The sequence below is a fragment of the Lolium rigidum genome, chromosome 5 (assembly GCF_022539505.1).
Source record: "Lolium rigidum isolate FL_2022 chromosome 5, APGP_CSIRO_Lrig_0.1, whole genome shotgun sequence".
Taxonomy (NCBI): domain Eukaryota; kingdom Viridiplantae; phylum Streptophyta; class Magnoliopsida; order Poales; family Poaceae; genus Lolium; species Lolium rigidum.
The window spans coordinates 25170436-25195073 of record NC_061512.1 but is presented as its reverse complement, the minus strand read 5'-3'; the positions used below and the strand labels follow the sequence as shown (position 1 = coordinate 25195073).

Below are 24638 nucleotides of genomic sequence, written 5' to 3'. Positions count from 1 at the left end.
CGAGGTCCTCCAGGCGAGGGTGACAGTGAAACATGGCCAGGCGAGCTCTAATCCGGCGGGGAGTGATGGAGGTATCCATGGCAAAAAGCAAACAGAGAGGTAGAGGAGAGAGAAAAGACGTGGAGGCCTTGTTGTTCCATTTTCTGTCACTGCCAAATGGGCACAGGAGCGGATAGGAAGGGACGTAGAAGCACGTCTGCGTTCGTCCAGCTCGCCCCAAAAGCCTCCTAGATTTGGGCTGATTTTGGGTCGTACCGAACGCTGCAGCCGTCCATTTTTAGTTGGGTCCGCGCCTCGTTGGGTGTTGTTTTACCCAACCGGACACATATGGACGGTTTGAGATGAATTTGGGTCTTAAGCATCAGTATAAACTAATAAAAATGCTAGGATGTTTTGGCAGCACCAAACCATTTGTCTTTCATCTCTTGTGTGTGTTCGTGTGTGTTTCAAGGCTTTCACAGCAACACTTGGAATTAGAGTGCCGGTGTTCGATCCACTCCTGCCGCCTGCGGTGTTTGATCCGCAGCCGTCATGCCGAAGCTTGGAGAAACTCTCAATAATTCGGCGAAAAAATGTGAGGAGACTCCACCGGGAATGAAGGCGCCTACGCCAAGCATTAGGGGAGCTACGCGTTGCCGAGCACGTGATCGGGGAGAGCGATAGCGGCGGTCAGTACCTGCAACTGATCGTGCGTCAACTACTCTGGGCTCTTGTCATGAGAGTCCAAGCCATAGGTCTGTCAGATGCCGTGAAGCATGACACCTTATGACATCTCTAGCAACGCGACGCATTTTGGACACCTAAAATATCGGTGGGTGTCCGTTTGCGTCGCCCGACGGACGCGGAAATGGTCGCGCGTTCGTTTGTGTCTGGGGCTGGCTCCAGCGGGGCGACGCATATTCGGCGTACGCCAGAATTCAAAAAAGAGGACTAAAACAAGTTTGCACGAAGCCGCAAATTGAGGGATGAAACAAGTTCATCACACTTTGCACATATCAGGGCGCAAAGTGGAGTCCAAAAGGGGCACAACAAGGCCTGAAGAGCAATAAAAAATCCAAAAGGAGGCCAACGTGCTGGGCGCAAGGCGCCGGCGATCAGGCGTCTCGCGCGTGGATTTTGGCACGCCTCTTCATGAACCATGCCCTGGTGTCGTTGTCGACGCCGCTCAAGTCGGCAAGCATGATCCTTGTATCTTCTGCACGCAATTTGGCCTCGGCGTCTGCCTTTTTGGCCTCGATGTCCAGCCTTTGGACATCGAGGACCTCCTTCGCGAGGTTCTGATAGATGGCAGCCGCGGCCTCTTTTTCCAGACGCCTCTTCTCGTCCCTAGCAGCCATGGCGGCACGGTTGTCATCCATTATCTTGTCCATGCTCTGGGTGAACGCAATGGCCTGCGCCTTCCGGACAAGATCGGCCTTGGTAGCCTTATGGCCTCGTGGACGAGGTGGAAGGGCTGGACGGCCTTGATCGTCGTCTTCGCCGTCGAGGTTGATAGCTGTCCCATTCCTCACAGCTTCTTTATAGGCCGCAAAGCTTGTCATCCACTTGTTGTTGTTCTTGAGCACCTCCCAGCAATGGACCATATGGTAGCCCTTCTTATGCGTCGCCCTGAACTTCTCCAAGGCACGGGATACCTGCAATCATAGCCGCCAATGATGTACATACAATGATGCAAATAGTGTAGAATGATGTTGGTTGTATCGTGTTTACCACTTGTCATGACGCTCGGCGCCGCTTACGGGGTTGTTAATAGCATGTTCGACCGCCGAGCAGAACTTGCTTGTCTCTTGTTTGATGTAGTTCCATCTTTTCTGGAGGGACTCTTCCGTCCGTGGGCTTGTGATATGGTAGGGCGGGTGCATCCTGGTCTCGTTGTACTGCTGCAAGACCTTGGCCCAACAGACCTTGCCCTTTTGTTGCGCGCCATTAATACAATCATGGGTCGTTGCCAGCCACGCTTCACACAAACACTTATCCTCGTCGTCGACGAAGCCTTTGTCCTGCGGCTCTCCCACTTCTTCTTCGTAGCAATGTCAGGCTGTGTTGGCGCGTCGTCGAAGTCGTCGACGGACACGGCTGTTGGCTGCGTCTGCTGGGTGGCGAACAGCCGTGCGGTTTCGATGTCGTCCGCATCTTGCGTTGCTGCCCAGTCATCTTGCGTCCCGGCCCGATCATCGCGAACGAAGCCGCCGCCGAAGATAATTTCTTCGATGTCTGAATCATGGCGGTCCTTCCAATAGTCCTACGAACGACCGGACATCAGATGCATGATACACGGCACTCGTACACTTTGACAAAGCTCACGTACCGGGTCGTCTATCGTCGGGGCAGTCGGCGCCATTTCGTCGAACAGGATGCGGGGCTGCGGCATGCTCTCCTCCGGCACCTGGCGCGTCTTTTGTGTCGCGCCCGGGCAGGAGTCACCGCTTCTAGGCGTCCGGTTGAGGTCGGGAACCGCCTCCCCGGTCAACTTCACCGGCGGCAGGCCGGAGGCGAACCGCGATGCCGCGTGGCCCTTCAAGGGAGCGGGAGTTTCAGGGCGCAGCTGGGAACTTACCGAGCTCACCGACTAGGCCGGAGGCGCGACGCCGGCCATCCCCTCTTTCTTGACGAGCATGTAGCCCTCCGCTAAGCTCGGATGGAGGGCTACTTGCACGACGCCGGCTTTGATCTGCATCTGCCAGGCCTGCTGGTTGGTGGCCGCGGCAGTCTTGATCTTCTGGTTCTTGCGCCGGCCGCGACGCTTCGCGGCCTCGATGATTTTCTCCTCCGGGGAGAGCACCTTCTTTGCTACCTTCGGCTTTGCCTCCCGGCCGCCGCTGGTGGCGGCCCGCTTTGCTTCCGCCGGAGCTGCAACCTCCATTGTGGCTATGGTCGTGGCTACGGGGGAGTGCGGGGCGGCGGCGGGTGCGAGGATTTGCTCCGCATCCATGGTGGTGGCTGCGTCGGCGAGGACGTCCATCGCTTCTGGACTGCTCGCGCCGGTCTAGTTTGCAATTTCGCGCGAGGAATGGCCAGTGGCGGGAATAAAACGAGCGCGGGTCCTACGTCTTTTTTCGGCGGACACTCCGCGCGATCGCCGAGCGTCCGCGGAGACGCAAACCTGACACATATTTGGATCAGGTTTGCGTCTCCGCGCACGGCCCGATCACTTTGCATCGCCCCGCTGGAGCAGATCCCAGACGCATTTCCGGTAACGGCGCGACCGTTTGCGTCGCGTCGCTGGAGATGCCCTTAGACTACCGCGAGGATTGGTGTCTGTCCGTGATCCGAAAAGGGGTGCTGCCATAGATGTTGCGCATCTTGGCGGTGAAGGACACAACCAAACTGGCCTGGGATACGATCAAGCGCCTTCGCGTTGGCCATTAGCGCGTGCAGGCGGCGCCCGCTCAGACACGGTGGCGTGAGTTTTATCAACTGGCGATCAAGGACGGGGAATCCATCGAGGATCTCTCGTTGCGCCTGATCAGCCTTGTCAATGACCTTGAATTTCTCGGTGACCCCGTGATGAAGTACAACACGGTGCAGAAATTTATGCGCATCGTGGCGCGTAGGTACATGCTGATGGCCGTGGCAACTAAGTCTCTGGGTGATCTCAAAACCATGTCGGTTGATGAGGCTTTTGGCTGTCGCGCAGTCTTATGACCTCAATGACGTGCCACAGACCAGCGGGCACATTCTCCTAACGGAGGAGGAGTGGGCATCTCATCAATGGAGCCGCGATCATGGCGGCTCATCAAGTTCTGGCGACGGTGAAAAGGAGAAGGCTCCGAAAAAATCCAAGACGTTGGCCACGAATAAGAACGTCGCCAAGAACGGTGCAAAGAAGAAAAAGGGAGATTGTTGCTACTGCGGCCTTGCCGGACATTGGACAAAGGAATTTAGATGAAAGAAGCATGATATGGAGCAGTAGGTGGGCGCAAATTTGGTGCGCGTCGAGGAGGACAAGGAACCCACACTACTCAAGGTGTGGGAGTTCACCCCATGCACACCCGTGGTGCTGGTGTCGCACCATGCATGCCCGTGGCGGATGACAACGTCACGTTGTAGGCCATCTTCTTCAACGAGGAGAAGGTGATCTAGGTGTAGAGGTTGTTGATGGTGTCTAGTATTTAGATACTGGAGCAAGTATTCACATGATAGGCAGGAAGCAAATGTTTACCACCCTTGATGAGGCAATGTCAAGTTTGGCGATGGATCCCTCGTCGACATCCACAGCAATAGCTCTATCCTCTTCACCCGCGGCACCCGTGACCAACGTATACTATCAGAGTATATACTACATACCTAGGCTTCGCAGCAATATCATTTCACTAGGAAAATTTGACGAGGGAGGCTGCAAGATTTGTATTGAGGGCTTCATCCTCACGGTCCTCAATCCGGAGCGGCAGGTGCTTGCACGTGTGTCGCGTACGAGGAACAGGCTATACACCCTCTACGTGAACCTCGATGTACCCACTTTCCTACTGTCCAAGGCGGACGACGCGTGCGTGGCGTGGAGGTGGCATACTCTCTACGGGCACATGCACTTCCGCGCACTCTGCACGCTATCACGGAAGAACATGGTGGACGGCATCCCCAACATCAACCACATGGAGGAGTTTTGCGACGGCTGTGCGATTGGCAAGCAGCACATGCTACTATTCGCACAATCCACGTCATATCGAGCGGAGATCTTCCTCGTCCTTGTCCACACTGATCTCTGTGGCCCTATATATCGCTTGAGGTTGTGAAATCAGAGGATTGGGCATTCAAACTCTTCAACAAGATCAAAATTGTTGTGGAGGTTTAAGGGAAGTGAAGATTGCACACGTTATGATCTGATCGGGGCGGTGAGTTCACCGGCGAGTTCCAGGAGTACTGCAAGCATCACGAGATCCAGCACTTCGTTTCTACACCCTACTCGCCCCCAAAAAAAATAGGATGGTAGATAGGTGGAACCAGATCATGCTAGAGATGGCCTGGTGCATGCTAAAGACCATGTCGAGGTCGCTCATGTTCAACCACACACCTACTCGGAGTGTCTCGACAAGCCAAGTGTTGCTCACATACGCGTCTTCGGATGCGTCACACATGTGAAGAAGATTGGTTTGGGTGTGACTAAATTGTCCAATAGGTCGGCTCCCATGGTGATGGTCGGCTATGCGGAAGGGGGCAAGAACTACCACATCTATGATCCAGTGGAGAAGAAGCTTCATGTGACACGGGATGTGGTGTTCGAGGAGAGAAGACCATGGAGCTGGTCGGCAACGGACATCACGGATGCAATCCGCTCGACAACCACATTCACGGTAGTATACACCAACGAGATATGGTGAGATATGGCCGACACGACATCGTGTATAAACACACTGTGCATGTCTGGTGCTCCGTACTTGCCAGTTTCTACGAACACTCTAGTGTCACCGTGCACTACCGGCATGTCAACAATCTATATGATGCGACGTAGGACGACGCTGTGTATGACTACAACAACCTCTGTCTCTTTACTGCGGCGGAACCTAGGAACATTAGCGAGGAACTCACCAATGTCTTTTCGAAGAAGGCGATGGATGAGGAGATGAGCTCAATCCTCGACAACGGCACCTGTGAGCTCACATCCCTCCCTGCAGGCCACCAAAAGCCATAGGGCTCAAATGAGTCTTCAAAGTGAAGAAGGACCCAGAAGGCAATGTCTTCAAGAATAAGGCAAGGCTCGTGGCTAATGGGTACGCTCAGCGGAAAGGCGTCGACTTTGAGAAGGTCTTTGCGCCGGTTGCGAGGATGGAGATGGTGCGACTGTCATTTGCATTGGTTGTGCACTCGGGCTGGAAGGTAGAACACATGGATGGAAAATCGACATTCTTGGATGGTGATCTTCTTGAGGAGCTCTACATTAGCCAACCAACAAGCTACGTCAAGGTCAGCGAGGAAATCACGATGTTAAAGCTACATAAAGCCATCTATGGGCTACGTCAGGCAACACGGGCTTGGTATGCTAAGCTAGACACATCACTCACGTCGCTTCAGTTCATGCGTAGCCCGTTGGAGCATGCGGTCTACATGAACGGCGGTGCAGAATCATTCATGCTTGTGGGCGTATATGTCGACGACCTCATCATCATTGGCACCAGTATCACCAACATCGACAATTTCAAGGAGCAGATGAGAAGAGTTCGTTCAAGATGAGAGATCTTGGTCTCCTAAACTACTATATGTGGATTGAGCTTAGGAAGGAACGCGGCTCTATCTCCTTGTGTTAGAGGATTTACAAGACCAATATCCTGAAAAATACAGGGATGAGTGGCTGCAACACTTGTCATACTCCGATATTGAATAGATTGAAGTTGCGAAGGATGCTGATGGAGAGGTTGTGGATTCCACTCTCTACCATAGCGTCATTGAAATCTTGCTCTACCTGGTCAACACACATCCTTACATAGCACATGCAATGGGAATCGCAAGCCTCTACATGGAGAAACCTATGGACATACGTGTTGTTTAACCCCTATCCCACATGAGTGGTATAACCCAGATCTATCTTCGCCGCAAGACGGTCCGGCACAACATTGCAAGACAAACCGTCTTGTTGTGCCTCGTAGCCGGCTAGCACCGCCTTGCCGTCCGTCCCGCCCATCAGCCACAATCATCACCGCTTGGAAGAGTCACCGTCGATGAGCCGGCATACGTACATACTCTTATCTATACATATGCTACATATTCGTATAATTTAGTTGGGTTATACGGGTTTTGTACAGGGCTACTTACACCTGTTTAATATTAATTTTTTCGATAAAGAGAATATATTAATATCAAGAGATACCAATTACACCCAACCTCTGCAACAACGCACCACCCTAATGGCGATGCACACAGCCAAAAAAAGGAAAAGAAAACTAAGAAACAAAAGTCCCGCTACATACAGACTCTCCAAAAACGACGCCTCCAAGAAGGAACAGTGCTCAAACACCGTCATCGCCCGATCAAAGATCTTAGGTTTTCACCCTAAAGATAGTCCCCGCTCTCAAAACAATGCCTCCACCAAGGTCATTGCCAGGCACAACCAGTTAAGGCCAGACCTTGGGTTTTCACCCTGAAAGGTAGGACTCTGCACTTCACCCGTGTTGTCGTCCCCACTTTCATACCACTAGTGTGAAGCCCGGAACATCAAGCAAGTCCCTCAACAGCGTGGAGACTTGAACCTCCTGTAGGCTTTTGGGGAAATTGTGGATGGGTTGGTCACTTGGACCTCCACACCCTCTCATATATATAGCTCAACTTAGGCTTACATGTTAACTCATACACTAGAATAGTCTAGACACTACTACTATACTAACACTCCCTAGAATACTCTAGACTTTGCTAATAAACTAACTTAGATTCTAGCACACTACTGGAATATTCTAGACTTTCCTAGGAGACTACTACTAATCTCCAATTCCCCTAGAGCATTCTAGACTCTACTAGAGTACTATTACACTAATCTTAGATTCCAACACTCCCCCTCAAGATGGGCGATGGATATCTATCATTCCCATCTTGTTACATGCCAACAAACATTCCTTACTACCTAATCCTTTGGTTAGACAATATGCTATTTGTTCTCTAGAGGTTACATGGCTTAACTTCAAGGTTCCTTCGTCAAGCCGTTCTTTAATGAAGAATCGATCTATTTCCACATGCTTTGTTCGGTCATGCTGAACGGGATTGTTAGCAATGTTTATTGCTGACTTGTTGTCGCACCAAAGATTCAATGGCCCTCTCCGCGGTAGCTTCAATTCTGATAGGAGGCCTTTCATCCATAACATCTCACACAAACACACCGCCATTGCTCTATACTCTGCTTCCGCAGTTGATCTTGAGACCACATGCTGCTTCTTGCTCCTCCAAGATACCAAGTTTCCTCCTACGAAGACACAAAAGCCTGATGTTGACCTTCTGTCATCAAGGCAACTTGCCCAATCAGCGTCACAATATCCCTCCACACTCAAGTGCCCATTGGCCTTGAACCATAGACCTTTTCCAGGACTTCCTTTCAGATAGCGTAAAATTCTATAAGCTGCCTCTAGATGTCCACTTCTTGGGCCATGCATGTAGCGGCTCACCACACTCACGACATAAGATATATCAGGTCTCGTATGGCATAAATAGGTAAGTCGACCAACAAGCCGTTGGTAGCGCTCTCTATTAACTGGATCTCCTGACTGAGCACATAGCTGGTGATTTTGCTCAATAGGAGTTGAAGCAGGCCGACACCCAAGCATACTAGTCTCATTGAGTAGATCCAACACATATTTCCGTCGAGAGATAACTATTCCTTTAGGAGATCTCGCAATCTCAATACCCAAGAAATACTTGAGTTGTCCTAGATCCTTAACCTCAAATTCTCTGCTCAATCTCATCTTCAGCCGACTTATTTCATCATTATCGTCTCCAGTGATAACAATGTCATCCACATAAACTGCAAGGATGGTAATACGACGCCCTGAATGCCTATAGAACACGGTATGATCAAGGAAAAAAATAGCTGGCTATAGCTTCGCTATAGCACCGCTATAGCTTCTAGGATAGCCTTCCGCTACGCTAAGCCTGTTTCGTCCGCTATGGACGCTAAGTCCGCTAAGGTGCCGCTAATTACCGCTAAAGAGTATAGCCGCTAGAGGAGCTATAGCGCCGCAAACAAAATTGCTCCATCACACTAGAACTTGAAGCCTAATGCATGTTTTCATTGCCCGAAAACCAAGCCCTCGATGCATAGTCAATTGCTTCCATCCATAACCTAGCCATTCCTCTCATTTTCGCTCGGTAGCTAGCGAAGGATTGAATCCTGATGCAGCTAGAGCAATCCACGATCTCTAGCACCAAGCCGGTTGTGCTCCACGGCTTCTACGCCCAGGCCGTGACAACCGTGGCTAGGGAGACATGGGCTGAATTGAGACGGATAAAAACAACGTGATGTCTCATCCTGAAACTCAAGATGGATTGTCGTAACTCCTATATCATTTATTCTTTGTTCCTCGGTGTATTGGTTCAGATGCCAGACAGTAGAACCACAAAATTAATTTGTATACAGAAGCTTGTTTGTCTATTCAAGAACTAGAACTGCTACATCGAGGCTTGCTTCTGTATCCTTTCCTCTTTGTACTATACTTCTATATGTGGAACAAATGTAGCCTGTCTATTCAATTCCATTCAACCCCGTGTCATTTTTTTTAGAAATAAGGATCGTAGATAGAATTGGCGTATCTAGTTTAGGTCCATAGCAGATTATAAGAAATGCAATAGTCTTGGAGATGAAGAAAAATAATATATTTCATAATGCATGCTGAGATTCTATGTTTGTGCGACATATATTACTTTTGTTAGGGAAAACCGCTAAATGGTTTAGCTTCCGCTATTGCGCCGCTATAGCTTTTGTAGCTTCTGGACAAGGCATCCGCTAAATCAAATAGCCCGCTATTTTTTTCCTTGGGTATGATCCCTATTACATTGCTTGTAACCCATATTGCGCATGGCTCTCCGGAACCTATCAAACCATGCCCTTGGTGACTACTTGAGACCATACAAAGACTTCTTCAATCTGCACACCTTCCCCTGGGTGTTGGAGTTACTAAAGCCAGGTGGAATGTCCATATAAACTTCTTCCCGGAGATCTCCATGCAAGAAAGCATTCTTGACATCCAGCTGATGCAAGGGCCAACTAAAGTTAGCAGCACAAGAAATAAGAGTTCTTATAGTACTCATCTTTGCAAAGGTCTCGTCATAGTCAATCCCATATGTTTGACTGTAACCCCTTGCCACCAACCTTGCCTTGTATCGTTCTATTTTCCCTTCTGGGGATTGCTTCACAGAATACACCCATTTGCAAGTAACTGGACATTTTCCAGCTGGAAGAGTAACAAGATCCCATGTATTGTTCTTCTCAAGAGCTTTCATTTCCTCCAACATGGCCTCGTACCACTTTGGGTCTTGTTTTGCTTCTTTCCAATCTCTTGGGATCACCACAGATTGCAATGATGCGATGAAGGCCACGTAGTTCGTAGACGAGAGATGCATATGATACATAATTAGCAATGTCATGCTCCTCCCGGTACCAATTTGGAGGTTTTCTAGTTGCGACTCGGGTTCCTTTTCTTAAGGCAATGGGCAAGTCCATTGGATCCCTTGTAATAGATGGACTGCGTCATCGGACAATTCATCGGTTTCAACACTTTGTTGGAGCATGTTGCTCCCCACACTCGTGTGTCACTTGTCGTGGGAGCTCTGTTGTTGCACATGTTGCTCCCCTGCACTCGTGTGTCACTTGTCGTGGGAACTCTGTTGTTGCTTGCTTTGCTCATCGCTGCGATTTTCTCCGTGTATACACTTTCAAGTTCTCTTCCTCGTTTGGCTTTCTCCATCTCTCTTCACTTGTAGCTTGTCTCCTTGTAGACACCCTTAGATTTTCTTCCTCATTTGGCTTTGTCCATCTCTCTTCACTCGTAGGAGATGGAATTGAACCAACAACAACTCTGGATGGTTCATGTTCCTTTGTCCTCAAAAGTTCACTCTCCCCCTCTCGACTAGCTTCGATTGTGCTAGGAGAGTCAAAGTCAAACAACGAGCTGAGGTCCATCTTCTCTCCATAGAACGGCTCAGACTCTCTAAATGTCATATCCATGCTAACAAATGTTCTCCGCTCACTAGGGCTCCAACACTTGTAGCCCTTTTGTCCAGATGGGTATCCAATGAAGATGCACTTCACGGACACGAGGATCCAATTTCCCACCGAAGGTCTATGGTCTCTAACAAAGCAAGTACACCCAAACACCTTTGGCGGAACGATGAACTCATTTTGGCCATAGATCATTTCATATGGAGTCTTCATCCCAAGCACTCTTGAGGGCATCCGGTTGATGAGATAAGTAGCGATCATAACCGCTTCACTCCACAAGAATTTGGGCACATTCATGGTAAACATAAGTGATCGAGCCACCTCCGAGCAGATGACGATTCTTCCTTTCGGCTACTCCATTCCGTGGAGAAGTATCGGGACATGAAGTTTGGTGAAGTATTCCTTTTTGGGAAAGAAAATTGCCAAATTCATTGTTCACATACTCCGTCCCATTATACGTCACGATAATTTGAACACTAGCGTTGAAGCGATTTTGGACATATGCATAGAAGTCCTTGAAGCATGTAAGCACCTCACTTTTATGTTTCGAGAAGATATATCCAAGTCATTCGGGAGTAGCAATCAATGAAGGTGACAAAATACTTCATCCCGCTAACGGAGACCACGGGGAAGTCCATACATCGAGTGAATCGGTACAAGGGCAACGTGCTCCGCAGTCCACGACTCACATATGATGTCCTGGTGTGTTTTCCAAACTCACATGCATCACACACAAGTTTTTCTTTGTCCACCTTCTTCATTTCTTCAGGGAATATCTTCTTACTCATAGTATCAAAGGACATATGGCCCAATCGACAATGTTGGAGTATCAACCTTGCCTCATCATCATTGGTAACAACTGTGAGAAGCGATGCACAACGCTTCATCGGTTTCCCTTCTATCCAAGTACCACAATCCCTTATGTCTCACACCTATCCCAAGCCTCCTTCCAGTCTTCCTCTCTTCAATTATACAATTATATCGATCGGCAATTATTCGACAATCAATATCATCAACTAAAGAGCTCATAGACACCAAACTCACCGGAAACGATGGAGCATATAATACCGAAGACAATGTAATGGACGGAGTGCATTTCAGCTGTGCCGACCCCTTTCACAGAGTTGATAAGTTCCATCGGCTGTTTGGATTGTCTCTTTATGCATGGGTGGATGTGGAGTATATGATGCAAACTCACTCCACTTACCCGTGACATGTCTTGATGCTCCCGAATCCAGAATCCAATTTGAACAAGTTCCATTTAATGCGGGAGCTCGACTTGAGATTGCTTCTTCGTTTGTGCAAGATTCACACAATTTCCTAGGACAGTTGTTTTTCCACTTTGTTTTGGAATTTCGCACTCTCCCTTGATTGTCTCAACTTCTCAATCTCCTTGAGCAATTGAGTCATTTTCTCAAGTAGCTTCTCAATTGTTTGATTCTCCCCCATTGATCAATATTGCTGAAAATCACCAACAAACCAGCTTATGTGCTTCTTCTCTTCTCTCGCTATATTTGACCTACTCTTGCGGATCTCTCGACCCCTCTCGGATCTTTCTTACGGCTGCACACGCAGCTTAGGTCTCTCCTCTGTCCTCTACTCGCACACGCGAGAAATCAGCACCTTTGCTTCTCCCTCTTCACTTGCCAAGCCACAAGCGATTGCACCTCACCCAGCTGCTCCCTTCACCACCACACCGAACTTTGCAAGATTCACCACCACTCCGACACGCTGCGGACGGTTGGCTCCGCACCTCTGCGGCAGCTCACATCAACACTTCTACCAGGCAGCACTCCACTCCTCTGCCCGTCATGTTGTATTTCCCCTGGATTTTGCGGAACTCCACCTCACTCCACTAGAATCACCACAGGCAGCCCGTAGCACACACCTTCACTGCCTCTAGCTCTGATACCATGTAGGCTTTTGGGGAAATTGTGGATGGGTTGGTCACTTGGATCTCCACACCCTCTCATATATATAGCTCAACTTAGGCTTACATGTTAACTCATACACTAGAATAGTCTAGACACTACTACTATACTAACACTCCCTAGAATACTCTAGACTTTGCTAATAAACTAACTTAGATTCTAGCACACTACGGAATATTCTAGACTTTCCTAGGAGACTACTACTAATCTCCAATTCCCCTAGAGCATTCTAGACTCTACTAGAGTACTATTACACTAATCTTAGATTCCAACACCTCCCTTAGCTAGTCCTCCCCTCCGGCCTTCATGAAATTCTCTTCTTCCGACTTTCATCATGGATCCATAGTCACTTGATGTCAACACAGAAAAAGAGCTTCGCGCCGCTCCCTCCAAAACCAATCGGTCGGAATAAATGCATGGGTGCGCACAACCGGATACCTCCGATCCAGCAAACTCCAGGCAAAGCACTGTTACATTCGCCGGCGGAGCCTTTCGGAACTCAATCCACCGGCCAGATCACAAGTCCAGGCCTCCGGTAGGTCCTCCTCTTCACGCAAGAGAGGCCCTAGGACCGCCGCCTTTATTCAGGTCGGACCCCAACGTCGGCGACCATCCCGGGCTGGCCAAACCAACCCTCCACCGGCGACACCATCGCCGGCTTCCAAGCACCTCCATCTCGCCGCCGGATCGCGGTGATAGATCAAAAGATCCACCACCACCAACCGCAGGCCAACCCTCTTCGGCGAAGAAGAGGGCCACCTCCTCCGTCGAACCCAAGGTTGCTGCCCCGGGCGCCCTCGTGTCGTGGAAGAAGCCCGAGATCGCCTCCACGCACCGACGAGAGGCGGGGGGGGGGGAGGGCATGGCGCAAACCGACGGTCTGGCGCCGCCCACCACCAGCCCCTGCCGGTGTGCTACGGGTGGAAGCCTACGGGAGGGGAGGAGGGACTGCAGCGCGAGAGCCGCCGCCGCCCATCACCATCCGCGCCGGCCGCCGCCGTATGCGTTGAGGAGGGGAGAGCCCGTCCGCCGTCCCCCACGACGGAGAGGAAAGGCCCCCGCCGCCGCCACGCCCTGTGGGTCTTTGCCCCGGCGGCGCTGCCGGCGGCGGCGGTTAGGGTTGGGGTGAGGGTCGGGAGAGGAGGGGGTCGGGAGAGCGTGCAGAGATGTTTCTCCTGCAGCTGGCACATCTCAGCCGTTCTTGTGTTTGAGTTTGATTGAGTTTGCTCTAAGTTTGAAGGGAGGGGGTTGTAATGGAGCAAAAGCTTTAGTAAACCAACTAAAATGCTAGGACGTTTTGGCAGCACCAAACTATTTGTCTTTCATCTCTCGGGTGTGTTGGCGTGTGTTTCACGGCTTCGGCAACAACAGCCTTAGACTTGGGAGATATACATCTGGAGCACAGTGCTGCCACGACTATAATTTTTTTTTTGAATGTTGCCACGACTATAATTTGAATAAACCAATATTCTGGCGGCACTAACAGTCTCGTAGCCATCTTTGAATTTGTTTCTATATTCCTCCTGGACCTGTCTGACTCTTTGTATCTTGTTCCTTTTTGTTTCAATTTTGTGGTAATCTGGTTGTGCGCACTTCATGGGTGGTGTTAAGATAGAAAATTCACTTCCTTAATCGTACTCATTGTGGTTTGCAGAATTGCAGTGATTTCAAATGGATCTCGAAACTAATAGTAGACACATTAGCGTTCTGGAGAGGATGCTAATTGATGAAAACGCAGAGCCGACGGACCTTCCGTTATCACTTCTCGAAGACATCACAGATCGGTTCTCCCCCGATCGCGAAATTGGCAGAGGTGGATTTGCGGTGGTTTATAAGGTACCTCTATTCTAACATGGTTTTCTCAATCCTAATGGTACCCGAGAGATATTTTTTCTGCAATGTATTTGATGTGTTAAAACTCTGGGATCACTAGTCTAGATCTTTCCGAGTAGGAACCATATCTGTGAATGAATCATGTATGGGTACTGTGAGAGGGAGAGAGAGATGTACATGTACTGTGGGTTTACCTTCTCGTTTGGAGGAGGAACTCGCCGATCCGGACATGGCGAGGACGGCGGTGCGTTGGGCGAGGTGGTGGTGGTGCTTCCGTCGGCCTTGCACTACCACGATCGGTGGGTCGTACGGTGGGGCGAGTGGCAGCTCGGGGTAACCTCGTACCTTGTGCCGCTGGCCCCCACCACTCTATATAGTGCGGGCGACGGGGGCCCACCAACCGGCGAACGGTTGGGCGCCCCCGATCGGGGCGCGGACGAGGTCAAGGGGTCGTGCCGAGCCGTTGGGCTGCAGTGCGGTGGAGATCAATCCTAACATTCTCCCCCTTGATCTCAACTTTTCTTTTAACTTTATACTTTCACTTTATTCGTTTCATTTTGGATCGGTCCATAGGGCATGTTTCATCGTCACAACTCTATTGCCGATAGAATCGAGACGACCACAATACACTTCTCTGTTTTGAAACAAATTCTTTTACTTTTGGACCTCTTATGATCCGGGATAGGTAAGACTTTCCCTTAAACCCATGCCGGCTACGTGCTCCTTGAACACGCTTGGGTGGTAAGCCTTTCGTTAGCGGATCCGCAAGCATATCTTTTGTCCTTATATGCTCGAGACTTATAGTTTGATCCTGGACCTTGTGTTTCACAACATAATACTTAACCTCAATTGGTTTCGTAGCTGTACTCGACTTGTTGTTGTGAGCATAAAATACTGCGAGCAAATTGTCGCAGTATATCTTTAGTGGTTTGTCAATACAATCTACCACTTTCAAGTCGGGTATGAATTTCTTTAACCATAATGTCTGCCCCGTGGCTTCATAACATGCTATAAATTCTGCATACATCGTGGATGATGCAACTATGGTCTGTTTGGAGCTTCTCCACGAAATAGCTCCCCCTGCGAGGGTGAATACATATCCGGATGTGGATTTTCTATCATCTTTATCCCCGTAAAATCTGCATCCGAATACCCTCTTATTTCTAGGGAATCGGATCTTACGTATGTTAGCATGTAACTCTTTGTGCCTTTCACATAACGCAATGCCTTCTTTACCATTTTCCGGTGTTCAAAACCTGGATTTTCTTGATATCTACCGAGTACTCCGGTGATAAATGCTAAGTCGGGCGAGTGCACACTTGTGCATACTTGTAGGCTTCCAATAGCCGAAGCATATGGAACCGCTTTCATTTGATCGAGCTCGTATTGATTTTGGGGACTTTGATGTTTCCCAAAGCTGTCAGCCCTTGACTATAGGGGCAGGTGTGGCACTTGCACTTATGCATATTATACTTACTTAGAATCTTTTCTAAATAAGCCTTTTGCGATAGTCCTAATGCTCCATTGTTTCTATCTCGGTGAATTTCTATGCCCAAAACATATGACGCTTCACCAAGATCTTTCATATCAAAATTTGAGGACAAGAACTTCTTTGTCTCTTGCGGTAGACTAACATCACCTGCTGGCAAGCGAATATCATCCACATACAAGATTAGGAAAATATATTTCCCACTTTTAAACTTTGCATAAACGCAATTGTCCTCAATATTTTCTTTAAATCCAAATCTCTTAATTGTTTCATTAAACTTTAGATACCACTGTCTGGAGGCTTGCTTTAATCCATAAATGGATTTCTTTAGGCGGCATCCCATTTCTTCCTTGCCTTCCATGATAAAACCCTTAGGTTGTTTCATGTAGACATTTTCTTCTAAATCCCCGTTTAGAAATGCCGTCTTTACATCCATTTGATGCAGCTCTAAATCAAAATGTGCAACTAGTGCCATGATGATTACTGAAGGAATCCTTACATGAGACCGGAGAAAATGTCTCATTGTAATCTATCCCTTCTCTTTGTGTAAATCCTTTTGCCACAAGTCGTGTTTTGTACTTTTCGACGTTCCCATTGGAGTCATATTTTATTTTGTAGACCCATTTGCAGCCCACTGTTTTGGCTCCTTTAGGAATATTCTCTAAGTCCCAAACATTGTTGGTACTCATCGATCTCATTTCGTCTTCCATGGCCTCCACCCACTTTGATGAATCCGGGCTTCTCATGGCTTCTTCATATGAAGTGGGATCACCTTCCATATGAACTCTTTACGTGTTGTAAACTTTGTCGATCGAAATGGCTGATTTTCTAGCTCTTGTAGACCTTCTAGGGGCCACATTCTCTTGAGCATTCTGTTCCTCAACTTGTGGCTCAGCTTACGGAGGTGGTCTGTTGTTGCTCCCTTTCATGCTCAACAAATGGTTCATTCGGCTCTCGACGGACAGGTTCCGAATTTTCACTCATCGTTGTCATGGGTGGAGTCACAACAGTGCTTGCACCACAATCGCAGGGATCGTCGGTACGGGTGCACATGGTAGCGCAAAAAATGGCTCTCGAGTCATCGGATTAGGTGCATGCACCCTCTTCTCCTCAAGATCAATTTTCCGAGCTACCATGCTCCCCTCATCATTTCGTCCTCTAAGAAGACGAGCATGTCTCGTTTCCACAAACTTTGTGTATTTCTCTGGACGGTAGAAACGATAACCTTTTGACTTTTCGGGATAGCCAATAAAATGGCAGCTGACTTGTTTTGGTATCTAACTTTGGTGTATTTGGATTGAATACTTTGGCCTCGACGGGGCTCCCCCACACTTTCGGGTGGTTTAGAGAAGGCACTCTCCCCGTCCATAGCTCATACGGCGTTTTGGGCACCGATTTGCTTGGTACTCTGTTTAGAATGTGAATAGCGGTTTTTAACGCCTCAATCCACAATCCCAATGGTAGGGTGGAATAGCTCATCATACTTGCGCACCATATCCATAAGGGTACGGTTGCGTCTTTCGGCTACCCCATTCTGCCGAGGTTCGCCCGTCATCGAGTGCTTGGGCGACTATTCCGGTCTCCTGTAGAAACCTTGCAAAAGGTCCGGGGACTTGGCCATATGGAGTATGTCGACCGTAGTACTCCCCTCCACGATCGGATCCGACTATCTTTATTCTTTTGTCATGCTGATTTTCAACTTCGGCTTTGAATATTTTGAATTTATCCAACTCTTCCGTTCTTTCTTTTATTGGATAAATATAACCATATCGGGAGTAATCATCCGTGAATGTTATGAACGAATCATAGCCATCCACACTTTTCACTTGGAAATGGTCCACATATATCGGTGTGAATTATTTCTAGTGTTGCTGTGCTTCGATTCGCACCCTTTTTAATTTGCTTTACAAATTTTCCTTTAATGCAATCGATGCACTGTTCTATGTCTGAGAATTCTAATGGAGGAAGAATACCATTTTTAGCAAGTCTTTCTATTCCCCCCCTCGAAATATGGCCTAAGCGACAATGCCATATTTCGACAATTCATCAGTTCTTTTCTTTTCTTTTGTTCTTTGTCCAACGCGGACAACACATTTTCACTCACATTACACATAGACAACACCCACATAAGCATTATTACAACATATGACACACTTGCCATGTCCTTCCTGTCCATGTGTACTTTTACGTCACCGATTGCTTCGACAGTTGGTCGCACATATCTTTGAAGAACCAGTGAAATGACTCTTTATTCTTTCAAGATACTCCCTTACGGAAGCACACACTCTGCAATTGAGCTCACAATAGCGTTCTCAATTGTATTCTTTATAAATGGCACTTAGCCACCTTTTATACTGCCATGCAGCATCATCATCCTTGTCATTTCTGACTGGATCTTTTGAGTCCGACCGGTCTGTGGGAACCCGGTTCACCTCAGCACAAATCGACCTTCTTTTCTCCATTCAGTGTAGTTGTCACCTTTGAGGGTTGGAACATCCTTGATGCAGCTCATCAAGTAGTACCCTCCTTTAAACCATAATGAATTGAGATCATAACAACAATTGCATGCAATAATCCAACGTTGGTCAAAATTAGAACATACAACTGTTTGTGCAATTAAAACTATATCACCGTTGGGCAGAAATAGAGATAAATGCACATGTCATTGCAACAAAACATGATCATGCCATCAATAACGTTGGTCATAAAATGACAGGATCTTAATTGTTTCAACAATCACTTTTAAACAACCTTTTAAATTTTAATCATCACTTTTGCATTTTCCCAAATTGAAAATGCATCTTAACTATTTGCAGCGGAAACTTTGAAGTCAAACTTTAAACTTTAAACTTTTCAGAAGCATTTCCTTTACTTTTTAATTTCTGAACAAATATTTCGTTGGTCCTATTTATTCAGAAAAAACTAGACAAAATTTTGGCCAAAAATGACCCAAAACTGCCTAAAATTGCCTCTGTAATTAATAAAACTGTAAAAAACTGTAATTACTGTACAGCGCGGCCCGCGGCCCACGCGGCCCACCACGCGGTGCGCGACGCGCAGCCTACGCGGCGCCCACGCTGTGCGGCACGCGGTAACGCGGCGCATACGCTGCCAACTGCAGCGGCCCGCTCACGCTGCCGAGCCAGCGGCCCAGCCGTCGAAAACGACGCGGCCTGCCGCCGCGGCCCAACACAGGGCCTCCACGCGGCCCAGCCGCGGTCCGGCCACTTCTCCCACGCGGCCCAGGCAACGGAGCCCACGCGGAGACCGGCTCCTTACGCTCCTGGCCGTCGGATTGAATCCGACGGTCGGGCATCATTTTAGGTCGGTTTATAAACCGCCGAAACGGCAGAAACCCTAACCCTAAAACATTTGCCCCATCTCTGGCCTCTCTGTGCTCTAAGCGGCGGCGCGGAGGCTGTACCTCCCGCCCACTCGCGTGGCCCTTCGGCTCGCCGGCGACTGCGACGGCGCCGCCCGGCGGCTCCTCGCGCTAGCTCGGCAGCCCGACCTCCCCTTTCTGTCTCTCCGTTCGCCCTCCGGCGGCGGAGGAACCTAGCCCGCAGGCCACCAGATCCTCCCTACCACCAGATCCCGACGGCCAAGGCCGAGACGAGCGACGGCGCCCCCCCTGGTCCTTTTGCCGGTGCGTGCGTTCACCCGAGGGTGGGCGCACCGCCGTCAAGTTGACCAGAGGTGGTGCCCCTTTCTTTTCCGGCGCCACGAGCTCAACCAGCAGCAGCCCGAGGCGGCTCAATGGCGGTGCGGTTTGCTTTGCCGGCGTGCGCGAGCAGCCGGTGACTGTTGGCGGTGGCGGCGCGGTGGCCCCACTTCCCTTGTTCTTTCTTGCCGGCGAGCCCAAGGCCCCGGCCAGTAGTAAACTTTCTTTTCCCTTTACGAACTAGGGTTTCGAGGATTGATCTAGGGTTTCCACTTTGCTGTTTCGATTTCTTTTCTACCGAAAAATAATCTAGGACTAGATGCTCTGATACCAATGTTAAAACTCTGGGATCACTAGTCTAGATCTTTCCGAGTAGGAACCATATCTGTGAATGAATCATGTATGGGTACTGTGAGAGGGAGAGAGAGATGTACATGTACTGTGGGTTTACCTTCTCGTTTGGAGGAGGAACTCGCCGATCTGGACATGGCGAGGACGGCGGTGCGTTGGGCGAGGTGGTGGTGGTGCTTCCCGTCGGCACTGCACTACCCTGATCGGTGGGTCGTCTGGTGGGGCGAGTGGCAGCTCAGGGTAACCTCGTACCGAGTGCCACTGGCCCCCACCACTCTATATAGTGCAGGCGACAGGGGCCCACCAACCAGCGAACGGTTGGGCGCCCCCGATCAGGGCGCGGACGAGGTCAAGGGGTCGTGCCAGAGCCGTTGGGCTCTGGTGCGGTGGAGATCAATCCTAACATGATGCTCAACTTTGATAACTGATATATAGAAAATTATATGGTTTCAGAATGCGCACAGTTGCATTCGGTTTGCAAATATCTTTCATTTCATATACATATCTATTAAATTTTTGTGTATATATTATAAGTACAAATTATAGTTTAAGTTATAAATTATTGAGCAGCGAAATTTCAAGGCGCTATATATTTTGAGATAGAGGGAGTATGACACTGAAAATATATGGTGTCTCGCCAGGGAATTGTTGGAGAAAGGATGGTCGCTGTGAAGAAGCTGTTCAAGACAATTGATGTAGTGCATGAGAATAAATTCCACAAAGAGGTCGAGTGCCTCATGAAGGCCAAGCATAGAGGAAATGACAAAAAACCACGACAATTGGGGCGGCGATGTCACATGACCACAGACTGGAGGCTCAGTGACACATAACCACAAACTCAGGGGCCGGTGCTAGACACAAAGCACTAATTCCACATTTTGCTGGATTTAATCAGGTTTATGATAGATGGGGCCTGCTGGTCAGGTGCCAGGTGGCGATGTCTTCACAAAAGTATTTATTTTTGTGTATCTACCTCTCTATTCTCATCTGTGTTGACCAGGCCAGAGCCGCCGGAGCCTTTGTGCCGCCGCCACGAGCCACCACTGCTCCGGCCATGGAGCGGCGCTGGCGAGATCTGCCCGGGGGAGGCCGGCACGGGCGACCGCGGCTAAGGGCTAGCGCGAACGAGCTCCCAGAGGGCGACGTGGGCGCGCTCGGCTAGGGCCGGCACAGGATCCGCGAGGTGGTTGCGCAGGCGAGATCCACCATGGCGCGGCTGGGCGAGCTCCGTCCCCCTCCCGCCCCCGCTCTACTGCGCCGCATGTAGTGGCCGCCGCCGCCCTGCAGCGAGCGCCGCCGTCCCCCTCCCGCCCCCGCTCTACTGCGCCGCATGTAGTGGCCGCCGCCGCCCCCCTCCCGCCCCCGCGCTGCTCCACCGCCCAGTCCCCTATCCTCCCCAACCTCTCGTCCCGGACCGACGGCGCGGGTGGTGCACGGGCCCGGCGGTGGTGCGCCCCGGCTGGAGCTGGGGTCCCTTTCCTCGGCGAGCAGGGGGTACAGAGCGGCGCTCTTCTGCGAGCAAGGGGCGGCGCGGCTATCATCCTGGGCCACGACCGTGGTCTCCGGCGAGGGGCAGAGCAACGGCCCCGTGGTCACCGACGAGGGGCAGGGGCAGGGCAGGGAGTCATCGACCCGGGGCAGGCGCTGCGGCGGGCATGCCCATGGCGCGGCGGCGGCCAGCGGGGAGGAGGCTAGACGCAGGTACACGCAGGTACGGGAGGAACCTGTCGGTTCCTTTTTCTTTTAGATTTGCACTTTTCTTTTCTTTTTTTAAATTTTATTTATTTCACAGCCTATCAAAAACATGGGGAAAACATCGCCACCTGGCACCTGACAGCGGGCCCATCTATCAGAAACTTGATTAAACCCAGCAAACCATGTAATCAGTGCTTTCTGTCGAGCGTCCGTCCCTGAGTTGGTGGTTATGTGTCGCTTAGCCTCTAATCCGTGGTCATGTGACACCGCCGCCCCAATTGTCGTGGTTTTTTGTCATTTTCTCGCCAAGCATAAGAATATAGTACGTTTTCTAGGATATTGTGCGGAGGCACATGGAAAAGCTGCTGACTATGAAGGGAGGTTTGTCATGGCAAATTTACTGAATTGGTTGCTCTGTTTTGAATATGTACCCAACGGGAATCTGCAGAAATATATCACGGGTATGACCAGCATCAAGAGATTTTGCATGTTTAGTCCTATCGTTATCTCGTCAATTAGATATAAAGACTTAGATTTACGGATTTATATTACACTATACAAAACATGCCTTCTTCCTCCATAGATGCATCAACTGGACTTGAATGGAAAGTGCGCTTTCGAATGATCAAAGAAATATGTCAAGGTTTACATTATCTTCACATGAACCGTATTCTTCATCTAGACCTCAAGCCAGCTAATATATTACTAGATAATAGCATGGTACCCAAAATTGCTGATTTCGGCCTCTCAAGGTATCTCAATGAAGAGAAGACCCACGATACAACTAAACACCTACTTGGAACACCGTAAGCAACTAAGCATGCCTGCCTCTTAAACGATCTTTTATTTTGGTAAAAGTTATATTTTGAGATTCACTGATTGAATCTTACTGCAGGGGGTATATGGCTCCTGAATTCTATGGAGGAAGGATCACATTCGCATCAGACATATATAGTCTTGGTGTTATAATCATGGAGATTCTAACAGGAGTGAAGGGATATCCCGAAGATGACAATGTAAGGAAAGTTTAAGTGCCTGCTCCAAGTTAAAGTATATGTTTGCAAATAATTATGTAAGGATGTGCATTCCATGTACTGTGCACGTGCATGTGTGTGTCCAGTGTCCAATTATATGGTTCATGAAGCACATAGTTCTATATTCTGAACAAACTAATCGTTATCCACCTGTATTTTGTATACATCGGATTTGATTTGCTTCTTGCCTTTTAACAAAAGCAATATATACAAAAATATGTGTACTGAAATTAAGTGACTTGCATGTGGAAAATCATTTTGGTCCACGGTTCTGTAGGATTGCAGCATATATTTTGTCCTCTACTTGCTATAACCACATATATCATCTTATCGTATTATTTATAAACTAACTCGTTTTGTAGGTAATTGAAAGTTGGATGAGTCGATTAGAGGGGGACACACAGTTGGAACAAGTAAGGCAATGCACAAAGATAGGGATAGAGTGCATGGAATCAGACCCAAAGAAAAGACCAGTTGCACAACATATAATTGATATGCTTGAGGAAATGGCAGGCGCTGATGAAACCGGGAGTAGCTCATTAGTTGAGGTGGAGCTAGGTTTACTTGAGGAACAGTCTGATCGAGAAAGAGTTGGGGGCCCGAGACTGACGGATATTGAGGAGTACCCTGAAACTGATCTAAGTGATTATTCTCAGCAAAAAGAAGAAGACGCAGATGATGAGCAAGACACAAAGCAAAAGGCTAAGCGCAAAGGAAAAAGCATCTTCAGCTCTAACTCTGGTGTGTTGGACAAGTTGAAAAGTTGGAACCTCTTCAGAAGGAATGCACGCAAGAATCTCGTGAGGAATGGAGGTCAAGTACCACAGATCAGAGGCCTGAAGATTTTCGCAGCGGGGGAATTAAAGAAAATCACAAGAAATTTTTCAGAGATGCTTCGTGAAGGAAGCTTTGCTAAAGTCTACAGAGGAACTCTTCCTGACGGTACGATGGTGGAAGTTAAGTACTTCAAGGCGCATTATACAAGTAAACAGTTCATCAATGCAGTTGAGATCCAGACACAAATGATCCATAAGAATATTCTTAAGCTTGTTGGTTACTGCCTGGAAGCAGATGTTCAAATATCAGTGCATGAGTATGATGCAAATGGGAGTCTCAACGACATTCTCCATCACAATCAGAATCAAATGCTTCCTATAGACTTGCGTTTGGACATTGCAATTGGGTCAGCAGAAGGACTACGATACATGCACTCCGCAGACATACGGCACGGTGATGTTAAACCAGCTAGCATACTGCTTGATGAAAAGTTTATTCCAAAAATCTCTGAATTTGACTTATCACGGTTGATTAATGTGGATGATTCTGATACCGCATTTATTACTGGAGCCGTTGGTTTCTTGGACCCAGTGTTCTCTCGTACTTGCTGTTTGGTGCTAGCGAATGATGTTTATAGCTTCGGTGCGGTTCTCCTGGAAGTCATTACAGGTAAGAAAATTATATATCAAAATGATGACAATAGCGTTTGTAACCTCGTCATGGAATACAAGAAAAATTACTTGGAACAACAGAATGGGAGAGTAATGTTCGACGTGGAGATTGTCGATCCAGAAGATATATTCTTCCTTGAAGAAATTGGCAAGCTGGCAATGGAGTGCTTGAGACATGATATAGAAGAACGGCCAGATATGATAGAGGTGACAAATCAACTTATGAATATTAGGAAAGATAGAAGGGCTCAATTTGAATATAATTTTTTATCTGATTCGGCGTCAAGTCCATGATATATTGTTTCCTCCCATAGTGGCATGTATGTACACAATAATGTTTAATTGATACGATTGTGCTAGTAATTGTATTGGACAGCTTTGTCCCGTTTTTATTGTTTCCTCCCATAGTGGCTCAGGCCGTTTGTTTTTAGTTCTCGTCGAGGTTTGTATTGGACAGCTTTGTCCCGTTTTCTTGGGGCGGTCTATTGCTGTGTGGTTGTAGACCTTTTTTGTTGTTGCCTTTTGACCTTTGTGTTGGCCTGCTGAAGTAACGGGTTAATTTT

The 24638-nt window shown here is 48.6% G+C and overlaps 1 protein-coding gene across 1 annotated transcript; it reads left to right on the top strand.

Annotated features, from left to right (window-relative positions):
- Positions 1 to 14235: 14235 nt before the first annotated feature.
- LOC124658150 (receptor-like serine/threonine-protein kinase ALE2) lies at positions 14236 to 24435 on the top strand. Its single transcript, XM_047196570.1, has 6 exons — positions 14236 to 14400; positions 20540 to 20641; positions 21898 to 22054; positions 22177 to 22399; positions 22489 to 22609; positions 22990 to 24435. The coding sequence occupies exons 1-6, from the start codon at positions 14236 to 14238 to the stop codon at positions 24367 to 24369; spliced, it is 2148 nt and encodes a 715-aa protein (XP_047052526.1). The 3' UTR covers positions 24370 to 24435.
- Positions 24436 to 24638: the final 203 nt, after the last annotated feature.